Raw genomic sequence first — 19,380 nt, 5'->3', positions numbered from 1 at the left:
CTACTGGTTTACAAATCACTGAATGGTTTTGGTCCAGAATACATGAATGACATGTTAGTAGAGTATAAACCCAGTGGAGCTCTGAGATCTAAAGACTCAGGTCAGATAGATCTTCTCTAGAAGTTTGTCAGTCTCTCTGTCTTTTGTCTATCTTTGTGTTTCTCTCTTTCTCTCTCCTTTTCTTCCTCCCCAACCGGTGCAGACAGATGGCCGTCCTCCACAGAGCTGGGTCTGTCCGACGCTCCTGCCTGTTAAAGGGAAGGTTTTCGTTGCCACTGTACTCTATGGGGGAATTGCTGGGTCTATGCTTACTCTGTAAAGTGTCCTGAGATAACTTTTGTTATGATTTTGCACTATAAATAAAATTGAATTGAATTGAATTGATAGTGGAGCACAAAGTTCAAACTATGGTGAAGGAGCATTTAGGTGTGATGCTGCACACAACTGGAACAAACTACCAGCAGATCTGAAATCAGCTCCGACTGTGAGCACATTTAAATCCAGGTTAAAAAAATTTCTCTTATCATGTGCTTATAGCTGAGCTCTTTTTAATGACTTTAAACTTTATCTATTTTCTTTTACTTTTTATTCCTCTTTGCGCCTGCTTTTAACTGGGTTTTTTGTTTTTTATGCTGTTTTGTTTTTAAAAAATGTTTTGTCTTTATGTAAAGCAAATTGAGTCGGTATGATATATATGTATGATTATATAAATAAAGATGCCTTGCCTTGTCACACCACTTTGGCTTTGGCCTGTGAGTAGTAGGGTGCGCAACTAAACGTGTTGTTTGGTCAACAGTGAAAACCAGGGACATTTCCAGAGACAGTAGTAGCCGGGGACAGGTCACTGAATACGGGGACTGTCCCCAGAAACTGGGACGTCTGGTCACCCTAAAATAAACTTTCCTTGCCTATTGGGTTCTTATGGGCTTTCCCCCCTTACCCAGGACATATTGAGGATACAAAATCAGCTGAGTTTGCTTCAGTTGCAATTTATTCAACATTGACCCCTATTTTGGCTTAAAATTACTTGTATATTATATATACCTACGTTTAACCACAATGTCTGTTGTATTCTGTCACATTTAGTTATTGTTTGATTTATTTGATGTAAGCTTTATTTTGATTTGATTTATGTTTATGCTTATTGTTACTCTGACCCTTTCCCATCTTTGTATTGAAACTGTTGCACAATAATTTCCCTCGGGATAAATAAAGCTTCTTGAATCTTGAATCTTGAATCTTGAATCCTGAATCTTGAATCTTGAATCTTGAATCTTGAATCTTGGGGTGGTAGTAGCTTAGTCCATAGGTGACTGGGCTAGGAACTGGAGGGTTGCTGGTTCAAGTCCCTGTGTGGACCATGAATGGAGTGTGGACTGGTGGCTGGAGAGGTGCCAGTTCATCTCCTGGGCACTGCCAAGGTGCTGTTGAGCAACGCACCGAACCCCCAACTGCTCGGGGTGCCGGTCACTGGCAGCCCCCTTGCTCTAACATCTCTCCATTGGTTGCATGCATATAGGTCCTGTGTGTGTGTGTGTGTGTGTGTGTGTGTGTGTGTGTGTGTGTGTGTGTGTGTGTGTGTGTGTGTGTGTGTGTGTGTGTGTGTGTGTGTGTGTGTGTGTGTGTGTGTGTGTGTGTAGAAATAATAGAGTGAAAATGGAATTTCCCCGTTCTCGGGACTAATAAAGGAATTCCTCCTCTTCTTCTTGAAAATGACTGGACTATTGCTGTGAAAGCTTCACGGGAAATGCTTTATTTTGAAGTAACAAAGAGACCGGAAGTGACGGCGGTGAGCGCTGACGCTAGCTTGACTGCAGTGTTGCTTCTTCTTTGTCAGAGGACTGACTTCCGTTTTCATGTTTGGTCCAGGATTCAGGAATTTACTCTCCTGTGAGACTCTGGGCCGCCTCTCGCTTTGATACACAGCGGTTGTGATTCAGTGTTTTTGGAGACGGAGCCGACAACAGATTCTCCTCTTCAGTTTGAGACCGTCATTCTAGTTCATCCTTGAAAAACACGACTGTTTACAAAGCTAGCTGGCTAGCATCAGAGCCAGCTGAGTTAAAGCACCTAGCATGTTTCGGTTCTTGAATGACGTTGATGACGACCCCTACATGATGTGAGTATTGACATTAATCACATTTTCTTTGGCCGCTGTTATCACGGTGCGTTTTTGCAAGAGGTGGGAAATGTACGTATTGTCATGCTAAGTGGTATTTTTTTCCCACTGCTCCTTCAGCAGGTACATAACGTTACTCCAGCCAGCTGTGGGGGCCTACAGTGGTCCACCATGTTGGATACACAATAACAAAAAAAAAAGTCAGAGATCAACAGCACTTGGTTAACCAACCAGCAGCTAATCAGGCAAATATTACCACCCGTGTTGTTTCCTAATTAGATCTGAGATTTCGCTAATTGGTTGCATGAGGCAATTGATTTAATGGTCTTTGCATAACGTTACCTAAAGAGTGTTTTATGCTGTGACAAGTGCATGTAACTGAAAAGTGCTGACCACTCTTTTCTTTGCTAATTTGCATTTATTGGCATTCACCAAAAAATATTTGAAGGGTTTGAGTAACTCTGGCCCTAGTGATCCATGTGTTAGATTTGCTGCAACAACACACACACACACACGCTTCATTATTGGTTTTCAATCATATAATCCTACTGAAAGTGGAGTGGCACCTCTTTGGGTTTGGGGTCCTGTGCATATTCACCAGCTTTCACACATTTAGTAACAGCACTGTCTATAATGTCCGAACAACATAGAAAAGCCAGACAGTGTCGGGAACGTATTGGCATTATTTGCATCTGACAAATATTTTCTTTCTCAATTAATCCATTTATCTATAAAATATCATGATATAGTGAAAAGTGTCTGTTAAAATATCTTACTTAAAGCTTCAAAAGCAATCCAAAAAACCCCAAGCTATCATTTGTGACAAAGAAACGCATGAAATCCCCACATATGACGTAAACAGCAAATATTTGGCATTTTTTGTTTAAAAACCAATTAATAAATGATCAACATAGTTGTCTGTTATTGTTCTGAATGACTAATTGAATAATCGACTAATTGTTGCAGCTCTTTTTTGAGCTACTTGCTTTCTCTTGAAAATAAAAAAATACATACACACATGTATAACAACTGAATATGAGTTGAACCCTAACTGATTAGTTAAGTGACCGAAAATGAATCTGCAACAATTTTGACAATTTGTAAGTCATTTGTCAAATTGAAAACTGTTGTAAGTTGCATTCTTAGACTTGATAACTTTAACTACTGGGCTCATTAGATTATTGGGAACTCAAAGTGGGTTTTCAGCGAGAGGAGGTTGATAGTAAAAAAACTTTTACAAGTGACATGTAGTCTCAAGAATCATTTTTTAAAAAAAAAGGTGCATATTGGTGCTGATGTGACACTTATTTTGTAGAAGATAAATATGTGTGCATTACAAAATACATTTTTCATTTTCAATCTAAGTAAAATTATCAATGAAATCTATAAATATTAAATAAAAGAATTAAATAAACAAGATTGCAAGTCTGACTAAGCACCCTACAGCTTTCACTATGGACACAGCTTTGATACCCACTCCCAAGTGATCTGTTGCATCTTATTCAAGCTGATCCATTTGCATTATTTACTGTATGTGAGTCTAGTCACGCAGCTACACCCAGTCAATTTACAAAAACTCGTTAGTGGTTAGTGAAGTAATCTGTGATTTCTTTTAGGGACCCATTTGCAGCTCACAGGCAGCAGATGAGGCTTATGTTTGGACCATTTGGGATGGATCCCTTCGCTCTCGCCCCCCAGATACAACCGCCCCGAGCACCACGCAGACAGGTAACTGTCCGCCATGTTGACAGACTGTGTTTGTGTCTTGTGTGGTTCTTGTGTTTGATATCCACAATAGTTTATCTATTGTCTTTAAGTTTTTACGTTTTCTTCTAGGCTGGTGCGCTGGCCCCCTTTGGCATGATGGGAATGGTGAGTAGCTGCTTCTATGACCTCCTTCAATAACTTTTAAAAATAGAATTGACATGTGTAATGTTACAGATTACACATGTGCTGTCAAGTGACTTGACAGTGTGGTCAAAAAGTTAACTGAGCTTCAGGAGGAAAGCACAATATTGTGTGAAAAGTAGTCTCCAGGTATTCCGGTGTTATATTACATGAACCAGAGTTGGGATTTAAAATATGTCTAGAGTCCAGATTACGTTTTTAAATGAGGACGAAATGGCGAAAAAGACTTTTATGCAATATGTACTTGAATCCTCTTTTTTCATCTTATTATTTACCAGTGATCGTTACGATGTCGTATTAGGACCATTTGTAGGTAATATTCAGAGAAAAAACAGAATTAAATGGTAAATATGTGAATAAAAAACTGTAAAAGAATGTTCTGTGGGATAAAAGTGGTACATTTATGAGATAATCATAAATGTATGAGAAAAGAAACTTGAATATTTGTTGAGATGATGAAGTCACAAATTTACAAGAAAAATCACCATGGAAAAACTGTGTTTCCTTAATTTGTAAGATTGGATCAACCTCATTACATCACAAACGCCACCAGTAAACACATGTTGGTTAAGAGGAGCAACAGTATGAAACATGATGTTTTCTTCTGAATATTCCCAAATCACAGCACTATCCCTTAATAGTGTATAATAATATAGTGATTCTAAAACCACAAGTATTTCCTCATTGCTAATTGGATTAGGTCATCCACTGCAGGCATAACACATGGCAAGTGGTGTTGATCAACCTTGTTAAGTGAAGCAACGTGGCTCCTTCACAAAAAAATGATAAAAAGGTGAGACATGCACATCACTAGATCAAAGGGACAACTAAGAGAAGAACAAATTGAACTGTGGGCTCAGAATGTCACTAACTTTAAAATCTTTCTAATGGGAGCTTTTTGGTGTGTGGAGCTATTTGTAAAAAGCACTATTTTACCCATAGACTTTTTGTATGTAAATTTGTGACTTTAATGTCAGACGTTCTGAATTTCTTTCTTGCAAATTTATGACTTTAAAATCAGAAATTTAGAAATATTTTCTCAGAATAATACCCCCTAAACTGGCTGGGACTTTTTTGCACCTATACAAGCACTTATACACTGTCCTAGATCACAAAATAATATGATTTCATGCACAATCTTGGGTTGGTGTTTCCAATCAATTGAGAATTTAAAATACCTCCTTCTTAATTCGTTTTTACAGGGTGGAGGAGGCTTCATGGATATGTTTGGCATGATGGGAGAAATGATGGGAAACGTGGTGAGTAGTTTTGTCAATCAATTTAATTAAATGTAATTACCCTCATAATGGAAACATGTGCCTGAACAATACTCAATCTCACCCTCTATCTTCTTTTTTGTATTATTTTCTTCTTGTAGGAACGAATGTCTGGTTCACCGAACTGTCAGACGTTTTCCTCTTCAACAGTGATCTCCTACTCCTCTTCAGATGCAGGGCCTCCTGAAGTTTATCAGCAGACCAGTGCAACGAGAACAGGCCCCGGAGGGGTAAGAATAACTTGTTAACAGCTGTTGAACAGTTTACAGTACACGGACGAGGTTGCTGATTAGTACACCTGAGTGCTGTCCTCAGCCTCCAAGACTACGCCTGACTGCACATGCGGCCTTCATGCTTTGATAGAGCAGGCATGACTGTGGCCTTCTGGCCTCATTAACACGTGAAATCATCAGTAATTGTAGTGACAATAAATAGATAATGTACAGTATAAACATAATAGTTGTCATAAAAACATTTCAGTCTAAGGTCATTCAGAGTGCAGAGCATCCGGCTTGTGTTAGTGAACCGAATTGTCACTTTTCACCTCAGATCCGTGAGACGCGACAGTCAATGAGAGACAGCGAGAGCGGCCTCGAGCGTCTCGCCATCGGCCACCACATCGGGGAACGTGGACATATAATGGAGCGTTCACGAAATCGCCGCACCGGAGACCGCGAAGAACGACAAGACTTCATTAACCTCGATGAGAGTGAGTACCTGGGCCAGAAAGATATTGACTGTTTATGACAGAGGATCCACTGTTATAATATAATAAATTCTGTGGCTTAACAAGAAACAAAAGTACTGTTGTTATATTACCTAGAAGTTGGCCACACTGCCGTGACATGAGATCTGTTGCTAAACAACCTGCTCTCTGTTCTGAAGCTGATGCTGTAGCGTTTGATGAGGAGTGGAGGAGGGAGGCGGGAAGATATGTTCCCCCGACTGCCCGAGCGCTGGAGTACGGCCGAGATCGACGGGGAGGAGGCCAACAGCTGGCCCTTACTGCCCCTCCTAGTACGACGACCCCACCAGGTCATCGGCACGAGTCCCCTAGACACCGTCAGCCCCAAACCCCCCGCCCACGTTACGACTGGTGAGAGGTAAGAGTGAGTATTTACAGATTTGATTTTCAGGCCTAGATCAATCAAGTCAAGTCCTGAGACATCTGTATGGCTGTTGTCTGTAAATTTTGTTTAATAAAATATACATTTGTTTCGGTGTATATGAATAATATGAAATTGCAGTACAGAAATTAATATTATTTTATGGGTCAGGTTTAATTTTTTCCTGAATCGAAAAACATGAAACATTGTCAGAGGTTTTCTCAGCTCGTTTGTAACAAAGTTGTGCTGCATCAGTTTTTTTTCTCCGCCTCCCTAAAACAAGTCAGAAACAAAAGGACGAAAAATCTTCAGAGAGACAATTGAAGCAGACACTTTGTCCAGATGCTACGTAAAACAAGTCAAGTCAGTTCTGCTGATGCTGCTGGTTCTGATATTATTTGTTTGCATCGTTTTGTCTACATCGAGGAGCCATATGAAATTTCATGGTACCTGAGTATACTGACAACAAAGGTGATTCTGATTCTAAAGCCCTCTGTCCATAGACCTTCGATTCAGGTAAGAAAAAACTCCCCAAAAAATGGAAGAAACCTCAGGAAGAGCAACAGAAGAGCGACCACTTTGCAGGACAGACAGCCATGCAATAGATGGTGTGTACTAGACCAATGCAGCATTTCAGTATAGACAATCAGCGTGACTAAACTGTAGATGGAGCTCAAATATATAAAAAATGCATTTCCAGGAGGACACCAAGCAGTTACCGGTTGTGGTCAAACAGATAGGACCTGAGAACGCTTACGTAATGTCACGGTTTCATAACGTCACGGTTTCATAACCTAAAAAATTGTTGAAGCTACCATATCTACGGTGTCCTAATTCCTGCATCGTTGCCTCATGAAAACAAACTTTGCGAGTCACGTAACACGTCTGTTTGTATAAACTTTTTGTAGATAAATCTAAAGAATCGTCAAACAAAAACCTCTTGGCTTGGTCTGGTGACTTAGATGCAGAAATATCTGATGATGATGATGATGATGATGATGATGATTGGAAGAGAATTTGCTTGAGCATTTATCCTTGGGCTACTTCCACCCGAATTTAGGCTGTCAGGAGCAAATAAATAGATCCGGCTAAACTCTGTATTGCAACTGCCTGGAAAAGCACTGAGACACCTGCAGTCGGACAGGTAGTCAAAAGTCTTTCCAACTGTCTAGACTGACTTATGCTATCAAGGGGAAAATACAGAGCTTCTTTAAAACATGGGAACAATTTCTGAAATCTCTTAAATCAATTCTTACGGTTCTTGCATGTCTCAGAGCTTGCAGCGCTTCCCTCCAAAGTCCCACCCTCTTTTCCCTGCCTGACCTCTAACGTTCCCTCCTTCCCTGACCTCCCCCTGCTCAAAGTGGAACCTCCTACTAGTGAATTCGGGTAGATCGACCTACCCCAAATCTGCTAGTAGGAGGTTCCACTTTAACAGGAGTTCCAGTGGATTTTGCCTAGTTGGAGGACCCAAACTTCGGACTTCCCATGACACTTGAATGCAGCATGAGCAGCACAAGTGAAAGGGAGCGATAGCTGACAGGCAGCAACCTCAGCAAAATAATTGTATTTGGGCTGGATAAAATTGTTGGTCAGACTTTTATCAGAAATATGAGACTTGAATATTGATGATTTTTAACACCTTTTACATTTTAGTGTACCATATGCTTATTAGGAGCATTTTGAGATTACAAAAGAAAAGTGTAAAAATGCCAGAAAGGCAAGAATAGCTTTAAGTCATCCACCAATAATTCTGCTGAATACTTGAAATGCATGTTTATGCATAAAGATAATGTCATTTTATTCTATTTTTTTCTTCTTTCTCATTTATTATTTGTCTTTATGTGTGTGTGGACCCTTATGTGTGTGTCGTGTTATTTCTGAAAAAGCAATAAAATAGTTTTCCTCAGTTAATAAGATTTATATTTCCTCAGTTGATAATTGAAAGCTCTTTTGATTCCATCCTACAGAATTTGTCGTAACAAACACTGCGGCTCTGGTTGACTGTCCCCTGCAGGTGTCACACTTGGGCGACCTGATGGAAGGAGTTGAGGGAAGATTTCCCCGATGCTGTGAACCACGCTGAAGGCGGAAGTTGATGATCGTCACAACTGCCCCGTCGTAAATGTTTGATATGACTGGACTGTCTACTCATGAACAACATACATGCTTGATAGTTACATTGACAGTTTCCCCTCTCCACCGTTACACTCAACACACACACACATGCACACACACCCTTGTGCAAACATGGGTATAACTACACTCACTTTATATATACTCATTCTCAAAACTTGACATGTGTTTTTGCCCACTGCACTAAGGTGCAACAGTATACAGTAAATCTGCTGTACAGTCCATTTTATGTTTGTGAAGACACTAGTGTGTCAGTGAATTGAATTGTATACTGTTAACTAATTAATCTAACTAAATAAAACTTCATTAAACATTGTTAAATAATTACAGAATGTGTCTGTTGTGTTTTGGATTACATGGATTAAATACTACATATGGGGTGTTTTTTAAAAGTCAAACAACTCGTCAACCTACAACTTAAAAACAATTCAAGTGTAATTCCAGTGCAGAATGATCCCAGGGTCTTTTGGGGCACTTACATACATCAAATAAGCCATCGAGACAATTTTATTCGTGTATGAACTGTTAATGGAGAAATCCGGTAGAGTCACTAACAAGCGGATGTGGCTAAGACTGATTAGCTTGGGGCATTACGGTGAAGGCATTAAAACGACTCTTTTAACCACTAATACTGCTCAAAATAACACCAAACCTCTGCAGTAGCATGATAACTGATGATCACTACACATCAAACGAAGCTCCAACAACGTAGTTAGTGAACCCAGAGTTTATTAAAAGAGTGTTTTGAAAGACGTACCAAAAACCCTGGTACCAGCTCCTCTTATAGTAAAGTCCATTCAAATCGATTACAAAATCCAAAAGGAAGGAGCCCACTGATGCTTTGTTTTATGTGTAAGGACTCTTATGCTACTGCAGAGGTTTGGTGTTATTTTGAGGAGTATTAGTGGTTAAAAAGCTGTTTTAATGCCTTCACCATGCTGCCCTGAGCTAGTCAGTGTTAGCCACGTCCAGCTGTTAGCGCCTCTCTGGGACTTCTCCGTTAATCGTTCATACACAATAAAACTGTCTCGATGGCTTATTTGATGAGTGTAAGTGCAGAAAAAAACCATGGGGTGATTATGTGGTGGAATCACACTATAATATATATAACAAAACCTGTCAGTCTAGGGTTCTTTTTTTTGCTTGTCTATAAATGTGTTATTGGTTCTTTGCAGCTGTAGACTGCTAATGTGTAATTCTGCTGTAGTTTTAAAGATTATTCAGCTGTGTGTTCCTTTCCCGCTGCATTTGCATGTATCTGTCTCCCTCTTCCCTTTGCCACCATGTCTGCAGGTCATGTGACATCCAGATGGAGCACACGAAGTGGAGCGACCAATGAAAACCTTCTGTTCTGACGGATCACTCCCATAGCAGGCTCCCTGTCTGCCTCATCCTGTGCTCGCTGTATCTTTAATTACATCCACGACTATTTTTAAATGCACGTCCTCCTCCCTCCAGCGTGTGCTGTTCTCGTCACCTGTCTACCTGTCTCCCTGTCTCCTTTAATCCTCGTCATTGCATCTCTGAAGTTCTCCAACAAGGCAGCTCGTTTTGTGCATGTGTCTTTGGTTAGACGTTTCTTTGTTCTGATGTTTTCTGCCTGTCATCCACATCTAAAGTACACGGATGTTTGTTTTCATTTTTCCAGGCAAACTGTTACTTTCAGCCGGTTATGACATTATTTACATATGCAAGATAACAGAGCTGCCTGGATTTGACAGCACCCACAAATTAAGTGTTCATGTTAGCAGTTTGCTGGGACAATATTTGCATTTCACTGAGTGCTACTGCAGTCTGTTAGCTAATGAGCAGATGTACAGCAAGCAAGCAGTGCTAAACAAATGACAAGGCATGTAGGAAGTCAGGGAGACGATGTGAAAAGCAAATGGAGTCCAGTGAGAAAGGTTACAGTAGAGGGTTTCCTCAGACATTTTAGTTTCCTGCAGCTTCACTAAAACAAGAAATACATGCAACCCCTGCTACTCTTCCTCTTCTCTCTCTTTTCTCTCCTCTCCCTGTTTCATTCGCTCCCCTCCCCTCTGCATCTTCCAATGACTCACACGCTCCCCCTCCCCCTGCGTGTCATACGTTTTCACCCCTTCTCCTCCCACCTCCCCGTCCCTCTGACTCTCGCTCTCTTTCGTCCACATCCGCTCACTTTCTCCACCAGGCTTCAAACACGCTGCAGGTAACGCTTAAAAAGATTGATCTATTTCATTCCCTCCATCCCTCTTAACCTCCTCCCTCCTCCTCCTCCTCCTCCTCCACCTCCTCATCTCCTCCTGTTCTGTGTTTTCTCACTATCTCATCTCTCCATTGGTTCATATACTGAGTCACTGAGTGAAACAGCACAGAAATTGAACTGGCTTTTGGTCCGGAACAGGTTGACAGTAGATTCATAAATAGGTATGCATTATTAGCTTTTGATTTATGTGTCCTGTGTATGTGTGTGTGTGTGTGTGTGTACGTGTGTGTTCCAGCATCTTCCTAGGGAGCATCTTTTCCACAGCTTTCCTTCCTTAAGGCTGCGTCACTATCATCACATTGCATGTGAATGTAAGGAAGCGAAAAAGTGTGAAGTCCTTGATACTAATGTGAAATTGAAGCTTACAGCTGTAATGAAATGTGTTTTCAAAATTTGCTATTTGCTATTTTCATACTCATCTCTCTTCGTACACCGATTCACTCACCTTTTTTTAGGCAATATAAGATGGAATGATTCGAAGATACAAATCCAGGTTGTAATGTGCTGTACAATCGGTTTGATAAAGCTTTTTTTTGTTTTTTTACAGGATGTCCATTGTGAGTATTGTTGCCAGGGAGATCCTGGACTCCAGGGGAAACCCCACTGTGGAAGTAGACCTGCATACTGGCAAAGGTTAAAAAAATAAAACCATTGAAAGCATTGCTCATATATTGTATTTGTACTGTCAGTTGTGGGCTTGACACCTTGTGTAACATGCTTACCTTTACCTTTTCTCAACCTTCCAAGCCCTACTGTAAACCTTTTTACCTGCCGTAATAAATCTTCCTTACACCGTTTACAAACCGTCCATAATGCTGCTCCTAGTCTTTTAAAATGATCCAACAGATGGTCACACATTATAACTATTTTAACCTCTCTGCACTGGCTTACTGTTAGTTTTAATTCATTAAACAATAACAATTAAGTGTTGGTGCTCACGTATATGGCCCTACAGGCTTGAGGTGTTTGGACTCTGTAGACTCTCTTAGAAAGCAGCTAAAAACCCATCTGTGCAGACAAGCCTTCAGGTAGCATGTGGTATTTTATGTTTTAAACTTACATTTAATGTCTGTTCTCGTTGTATGTTTCATCTGATGTTTTATTTATTCAATTCTGTTAGATTAACTGTGAAGCCATTTGTGACTGGTGTCTTTAAAGGTGCTGTATAAAAAAACGTTGCTTGCTTGCTTTGCATATTTTTTCCCCCATTCCAGGTGTGTTCAGGGCTGCTGTGCCCAGCGGTGCGTCCACCGGCATCTACGAGGCACTGGAGCTCAGAGATGGAGACAAGACTCGCTACAAGGGCAAAGGTGAACACTTGTAGTGAGATGTATCTTCTGCACTCTTGTCCTGTGTCTTGTCTTATGTGGTTTTGTTAGATAAATGTGGACTGACAGTGTTAGTTTTCCATGGCTTCACATATTTTCCTGCTGTCTAAGGTGTAACCAAAGCAGTTAGTCACATCAATGACACCCTTGGACCTGCCCTCATCCAGTCTGTGAGTGTCCCTGCAGAATTTGAGCCATTCAAAGAATAAAATGGCTGAACGATAAAGTGAAGAATGACTGACATTTTGTTTTTCTTCCAGGGAATCAATGTGTTGGAGCAGGAGAAACTGGACAACACGATGATTGAAATGGATGGCACTGACAACAAATGTAAGCCTTGAACACATCTGGTGCGCGGTGATGGCATGTTTCCGCACCAGTGGTCACTGACTGCACCCATGTGTCGTGTCACTGCTTATGTGTTTCTCCCAGCTAAGTTCGGGGCCAATGCTATTCTTGGAGTGTCACTGGCCATATGCAAAGCTGGTGCAGCAGAGAAAGGTGTCCCCCTGTACCGCCACATTGCTGATCTCGCTGGAAACGCAGAGTTGGTCCTCCCGGTTCCTGTGAGTAATGTATTATTGTTTTTATTGTAAAGCAATTTAATTCTTCTAAAAAAATTTATTTTACTTTTTATTCAACCCATATTCACCAAGTAAGACCCATTGAAAGATAACAACAACAATAATCACATGAAAACATAAAAGAAATGCATTAATTTTTATTTAAATATTTTAAATTATATTACAAAATATTATAATACATACGCATAATGACAAGTAACAACTGATTAATTCACACATGCACTTGTAAGTTCTTTACAATCAGGCAGAGAGGGAGACGAGCAGAGGACATAACAGCTTCCTTTCCCGGTCAGACTGTGCACTTGGAATAGACAACAACACCATATCTTGTGAGCTTAGACTATAATTACAGTCAGATTTCTGTGCAATTAAAGTACAGATGTATGATGGGAGTTAACCCAGGATGGCTTTATAAATGACCGAGTACCAAAGAGTACAATGATGGGTGAGGATTTTACAGTTTGTAACGAATCTCAGTGCACTTGTGATATGCAGCGTGCAACTGTATGCATTTAGGAATAACAGATCACCGTAATAAAGAAGCAAAGATTAGTCGTCTTCTGACCTCAAAAGAAAAACTTATTTCTGAAATGAAACCTTAACTTTAGCTTTTAAGGAACATTATCAACCTGATGTGTATAACAGCAGTTATAACAGGAAAAAGTTATTTCCCTGAGATGTTATAACATTCAAATTATTAAATGGCTTCTTTCTATCATTTGGGAACAGTAATACATAAGTTTTATCAGCATTTAAATCCTTACTTTTGTTGTGACAGCTGAATCTGAATAATAAAAAAGAGAGCCTGCAATTTGGCCACAGTCGCCCTAATAGAGGAACCAGCACAATATACAGTATATATATATATATCACTGTATCACCCGCATAAAAATGAAAACCTAAACTATTAATATAGATAGAAAGTAACAGCAGACCTAAGACAGAGCCCAGTATTACACCAATTAAATTCAATAGGATTTATCAACATGACAACTGAAATGTGTTGCCACAGTATAATTACAAAATACAATGCATTGAATTAAAGACAAAATGAAATAAAATAATATATCAAAGTACTGTTAGTGAAGGAGTTGGTGGTGGTATTCAGAATATGGTACATGCTCCTGGTTGCCTCCTTTTTTGTGGCAGGAAGAGACATATTCAGCAGCCAACACCAAGTAAATTATCTCTTTCTGTCAGACTTCAGAAATCAGGGCAATCCTTTGATCATCATCGATGATTACCGATGTTAAGGCAGTCAGAGGTGAGCCATCTCATCTCCCTGTCTGTCACTCACTTTAGGCTTTCAATGTGATCAATGGGGGCTCCCATGCCGGAAACAGACTGGCTATGCAGGAGTTCATGGTGCTTCCTGTGGGGGCGGAGTCTTTCCGGGATGCTCTGCGTGTGGGGGCGGAGCTCTACCAGACACTAAGGGGTGTCATCAAGGAGAAGTACGGTCAGGATGCTACAAATGTGGGAGATGAGGGAGGGTTCGCTCCTAATATACAAGAGAACAGTGAAGGTGAGCACTGACTTAAAGTATCTCCTTCTCCTTCCTTTGAATTCCTGTGATGTTACATCTCTCTGTTTCTCTCCGTCAGCTCTGGAGCTGATTAAGACCGCAATAGAGAAAGCGGGCTTCACCGACAAAGTGGTGATAGGGATGGATGTTGCTGCTTCAGAGTTTTTCATCGAGGGCAAGTACGACCTTGACTTTAAGTCTCCGCCCAACGCTGCCCGCAACATCAGTGGCGAGGAGCTGGCCAGCATCTACCAGGGCTTCATTAACAACTACCCAGGTGTGTAATCTGATGTGGGTGAGCGTGTCTGGAAAAGGTGTCAACACATGTGAGAAATACCTCTTTTACTGCTGTTATAGCTACACATCAGAGAACATAAGGTGGGCAATTCATCATGGACATTTGAAATAAGGGAAACGTATTTCCACAGATCTCTGAGCCTCCGGGCACAGCATCAGTTTTAATGGATGACTGATCCTCTTGCCTAAGTGAATGGTCACAGCAGTCTATTCTTTCATATTTCTACAATTTCTTTCATCACCTTTTTGACAGAGAAGCTAAGAGAACATAAGAGCTGGATGTCTCTACAGCCCAGTCTCTCCTCCTGACACTCGGGCCTGTTAAAGAGGTTTTAATTAGGCGCTACAGTGCACATTTGGCAAGCAGGGACCTACTCTGATGTGGCTCTTTACCTTGTCAATGGTGTGCTCCGTGCTTGTGTGTGGGCATCTGTGTGTAATGTGAGTGCATTTTGGGACATTAATCCCATTAGAACCGGTACTGTCTCTGTCACTGGTGCTCCTGATTGACTTGTAGGTGAGTAATGGGGAAAATGAGGGGTTCTCAAAGGTCATATTATTATTCTACAGAAAATGGTCTTACATGTCTCTCTTTCCTTCAGTGGTGTCGATTGAAGATCCTTTTGACCAGGACGACTGGCCAGCTTGGTCACAGTTCACAGCCTCAGTGGGCATCCAGGTACACATTGTCCTTGCTATCTGGAAGTGAATGAGTCCTTAAATTGGTTCTCCAGCAGTTGAGTGTTGCACAGGGTGACAGTAACAGTTCCCAGTTTGATAAATTGACAATCAATTCTTGGCCACTGATGGCAACCACTTTTTAATTTATAAAGAATAGGCACCGCAAACAGAAAAAACGTGCACCCCCAAAATAAATATTTTTAAAATATTAAAATATTTCCTGTACATGACCGACGCTGAATCTTACTCACGTGAGCACAGGTTTTTATTTTAAAGGCCATGAAGAAGCAAATTAAGTTGTTTGACTGTGGGGTGATAGTTGGACTAACCCCTCAACATAGCAAACAAATGTGCAAATTTAATCTACTGGCAAAGAACCAGATGCATCTGAATGAAAAACAAACAGGAAATTTGTTTGTTTCATCAATTTGTTATTTGATATTTTACGGCACATTTGCATGATTAAGCTGATATTTAACTGCATAGTGTCTTAAGCACTCAAAATATACAGCCTGTTCTCATTCCCAGGGCATCAGATACCACGTTATGTCATGGCCCTTGGCGTTACTGATGAACCGGGCTTTCAACTGTAAAACCACCGGAGGCATAATTAGACACTCAGAGCAAGTGCAAGATTAAGCGTGGAAGAGTCTGTGTAGGGAGGAGGTCGGGGCGGTGGATGGGCCACCCAGGAGGCTGCGGTTCATGTCACTGTAGTTACGTTAGAAACACACTTATTTAAACCCCACCCATGATCTTTTCCTAACCGTTATCAAGTGGTTTTGTTTGAATTCACCAGCTGTTCCCCGTGTTTAAAACAGCAAGGGAGCGTAATAGTTGGACGTGCAAGGCTACCCGGTGCGTTGACAAGTGATGATAAGGGTCCTAATAAAGCGGCCGTATGTAAGAGAATGGCAACTTCTAACCATGACAATGGTCAAAATTGATGCTGCAGAGGTCGGGATGTTCTTATTTGTAGTTGCTAGTATCGCTGCAAAATGCTAGATTCTGCCATGTCCATAATGGAAGTCAATAACTTGTTTTATTCTCATTGAGAAGTTTATAGTGCAGGCTGATCTTTATGTGTAAAATCAGTGGAGCTCCCCTTTAATAATATTGGTTTATGTGGTGTCACTGCACTAGAATTAGGTCTACATACGCAGGGCGACAACAAACTTCCTGGGCTGAGTAGACTTGTGAGTCACAAATTGCACTTTAATCGCTCTGTAACAATGCTGGATGAATTGTGCAGGTGGTTGGAGACGATCTGACGGTCACTAATCCACGCAGGATACAACGGGCCGTGGAGGACAAGGCCTGCAACTGCCTCCTGCTTAAAGTCAACCAGATTGGCTCTGTTACGGAGGCCATCAAGGCGTGAGTTTCTGCGTATTTCATGCACAGACCTGCCACGTGAGAGCAGGCGTCACATTTAGATTTACTTACACTGCCCCTGATTCTCAGGTGTAAGCTGGCCCAGGAGAACGGCTGGGGTGTGATGGTGAGCCACCGCTCAGGAGAAACAGAGGACACTTTTATAGCTGACCTCGTGGTTGGTCTCTGCACTGGACAGGTAACATACACACACACACACACACACACACACACACACACACACACACACACACACACACACACACACACACACCGTGTTAATTTCCAAGTTTATTTGCTAATAGAATTCTACATTTGTATCATTGCCTAGTTGTCCCTTCGTCCCAGTACATTTATGAGACGACACAAAACACTACACTACAACAGTACAGATAGAAAACAAGACAATACAAAACTACAATAATACTTAGTGCAACAGTAGCTCAGGAATAAGGTATAATGTAGCATTGCAAAATTAGCAATATAAGCTATAGTACTAAATATCTATGTAAGGTATTTCTGAAAAGATTGATGTTTTGAAATAGATAAGTAGACCAGTCAGTGCGCCAACAAACACTTGTACGTTGGTAAATCAGATAGCAAGACAATATCAAATATTTGCTGATTACTGCTTCAAAGTGCTAATATTACACAAGTTTGATTCTCTATGAAATGTGAATACTTTTGGTTTGATGACAAGTATAAGAAATCTTAACATACACTTTTAGGAGTAGATGCCATTATTTCTGAAACTTAACAGACGTGATTCGTCTAACAAAAAGCAACCAAAAGATCATTTGATAGGGGAAATGAGTGTTGCTTGCTATCCAAGTACCGAGGATCAGTGATAATGCAGCTGTACCAGTAACTCTCTGTGATCCTTGGTATTTGTATTCCCCTTCAGATCAAGACCGGAGCTCCCTGTCGATCAGAACGTCTGGCCAAATACAATCAGCTCATGAGGTGGGTATTCATAGCTCGATTTGTGTATGTATGTGTGTTGTATAGAAAATACATGTAGAAAACACCACTCCTGCCACTTTTATATTTCTCTTCTTCTTTCCCTCTTTGTTGTATCTGCTTCTGTCCTCTTTCACATTCATCCGCCTGCTCTACATTTCTCTCTGTTTTCTTCCTCACCTCCTCTTCCTCCTCTCAGGATTGAGGAAGAGTTGGGTGACCAGGCTCGCTTTGCTGGGCACAACTTTCGCAACCCCAGTGCCCTTTGAGTGCCGGTGCCATTAGAAGTGGCACACAAGAACAAACACATACATATTAATCATGTTGTATTTCAATGACTGGCACATAGTAAGGAAATCATGACAACAGCTTGAGCAAAGACACACTAAGACACACTTAAAAGCATTAAGGAGAATTCGTTTTCAGACAACTGAAATGCATAGATAATGCACTGTAGCTACAGTATTTTGACCAGACGCTTCAGCAAGTGACTTAATTGGCTACAGCCGATTGCAGCAAAACCTGAAGGGGGAAAAAAAGTCAGTGTTTCACCTATAGATGAGCACTTCCCCAGATGCACTTGATAGTTTCTTTCCCTTTCCTTATCCCTCTGACTGTCTTCTTTTGACTTTGTGCCGAAGTGTTTTGATCCTTTGTGCCCTGTTGTTTCCTCTCCTTGTGTTGTTTCTGATGTAAACCCTCAGCAGCTTGCTACAAAATTGGATCTGTCACTTCTTATTCTGTCTATAAGGTTGTGCTTAATAAATGGACATGTATATATAGATGTATATTAACAGGGACCAAACATCTCTAAGCATTTGTTTAAAGGGGAGATTCTGCTGCGTCATTTCTATTGCCTAAAGGTAAATAATCACTTCCAAAAAAGTCGTACATAAAAATCCTGCAGAAAAAAGTAAAGGTCATTCGTGCTGATAAAGTATAAAGGAAAAGAAATTCAGCACAAATCCTGCAGGAACTCAAGACTCCTCTTTCAGCAGAACTATTTTCCTGATGTCAACTAAAGGAAGTACAGCAATAATTCATGGCCACCTCTCATACAACTGCATCTGCAGGATGACAAACGCAAACATAATGCATCCTTAAATATAATGGTTTTGGTAATCAGTTCACGTATCATCTAGTTGCCAAATCTGCATCATCAGTGACGGGCAATCTGTTGCACTTGTTCATTAAATCCACAACATTAATGACTGGATATATTCAGGTGTCAAAGGCAAAACATCTCACAGATCTTCTTTTTTTTTTTTTTTACAGCAGACATTTTGACATTTCTGCAAGAAAAGCACAGGTGTCCTTAATAATTAGTTAATAAAAGTTATTATTATTATTATAAATATTATTATTATTATTATTGACTATTTTTTATTGTTACTTTTCTTATATAGCATAAAAAATCTTTAAGAGATGCCATTACAGCAGAAAATAATGTACATTCATGTAAATATAAAATTACAAACATGAGCAATAGAAGAAATACCACTATTTTTAAATACTTAATTGTAAGACTGCACCAAATTTCAGCTGTAAAACAAAATAAATAATTTATTAAATATGTTAAATATGATACATACATTGGTGAAATCAGCATAAAAATGTTCTGGTAGTATATTATATATTGCAGAATAATACATAATATTACCAAGACATTGATTGTGATGTATTATTATAGATTAAGATAAAATAAGATTTGATTGATCCTCAGGGGAAATTCACAAACTACCCAACAGGTAAAGTTTATAAAATAGTTAAACTTTGCATTAATGCATTAGTAACTATAATGATATAATATATATTATTCTGAAATGGGTCATTGCTGTAT

General features: G+C 40.2%; 2 protein-coding genes across 3 annotated transcripts; both read left to right on the top strand.

The window, feature by feature from the left end:
- Positions 1-1,846: 1,846 nt before the first annotated feature.
- On the top strand, positions 1,847-8,827 carry mlf2 (myeloid leukemia factor 2). The gene is made up of 8 exons (XM_083918000.1): positions 1,847-2,119; positions 3,736-3,847; positions 3,956-3,991; positions 5,230-5,286; positions 5,406-5,534; positions 5,854-6,013; positions 6,190-6,407; positions 8,428-8,827. The coding sequence occupies exons 1-7, from the start codon at positions 2,076-2,078 to the stop codon at positions 6,402-6,404; spliced, it is 753 nt and encodes a 250-aa protein (XP_083774126.1). The 5' UTR covers positions 1,847-2,075; the 3' UTR covers positions 6,405-6,407; positions 8,428-8,827.
- Positions 8,828-10,699: 1,872 nt separating this feature from the next.
- Positions 10,700-18,211, top strand: LOC310950311 (gamma-enolase-like). 2 transcript variants are annotated; one of them, XM_083918031.1, is made up of 13 exons: positions 10,700-10,734; positions 11,339-11,424; positions 12,006-12,101; positions 12,231-12,289; positions 12,380-12,449; positions 12,552-12,685; positions 14,006-14,228; positions 14,308-14,505; positions 15,128-15,204; positions 16,459-16,583; positions 16,671-16,779; positions 17,485-17,543; positions 17,740-18,211. In XM_083918031.1, the coding sequence occupies exons 2-13, from the start codon at positions 11,340-11,342 to the stop codon at positions 17,807-17,809; spliced, it is 1,305 nt and encodes a 434-aa protein (XP_083774157.1). In that variant the 5' UTR covers positions 10,700-10,734; position 11,339; the 3' UTR covers positions 17,810-18,211. The 2 variants fall into 2 exon arrangements, with proteins under 2 accessions (XP_083774157.1, XP_083774158.1); XM_083918032.1 differs by lacking the exon at positions 10,700-10,734 and adding an exon at positions 10,875-10,952.
- The last annotated feature ends 1,169 nt before the right edge of the window (positions 18,212-19,380 follow it).

Source organism: Echiichthys vipera, assembly GCF_963691815.1.
Source record: "Echiichthys vipera genome assembly, chromosome: 8".
Lineage (NCBI taxonomy): Eukaryota > Metazoa > Chordata > Actinopteri > Perciformes > Trachinidae > Echiichthys > Echiichthys vipera.
Note: the sequence above shows the minus strand (reverse complement) of the source record. Positions and strands in the feature narration are given on the sequence as shown.

Coding starts and splice junctions, on each gene's coding strand:
- mlf2 (XM_083918000.1), top strand. CDS start 2,076: ATGTTTCGGTTCTTGAATGACGTTGATGACGACCCCTACATGAT. Junction 3,848..3,955: donor CCCGAGCACCACGCAGACAG/GTAACTGTCCGC, acceptor GTTTTCTTCTAG/GCTGGTGCGCTGGCCCCCTT. Junction 5,287..5,405: donor GAGAAATGATGGGAAACGTG/GTGAGTAGTTTT, acceptor TTCTTCTTGTAG/GAACGAATGTCTGGTTCACC.
- LOC310950311 (XM_083918031.1), top strand. CDS start 11,340: ATGTCCATTGTGAGTATTGTTGCCAGGGAGATCCTGGACTCCAGGGGA. Junction 14,506..15,127: donor CTTCATTAACAACTACCCAG/GTGTGTAATCTG, acceptor TCTTTCCTTCAG/TGGTGTCGATTGAAGATCCT. Junction 17,544..17,739: donor AAATACAATCAGCTCATGAG/GTGGGTATTCAT, acceptor TCCTCCTCTCAG/GATTGAGGAAGAGTTGGGTG.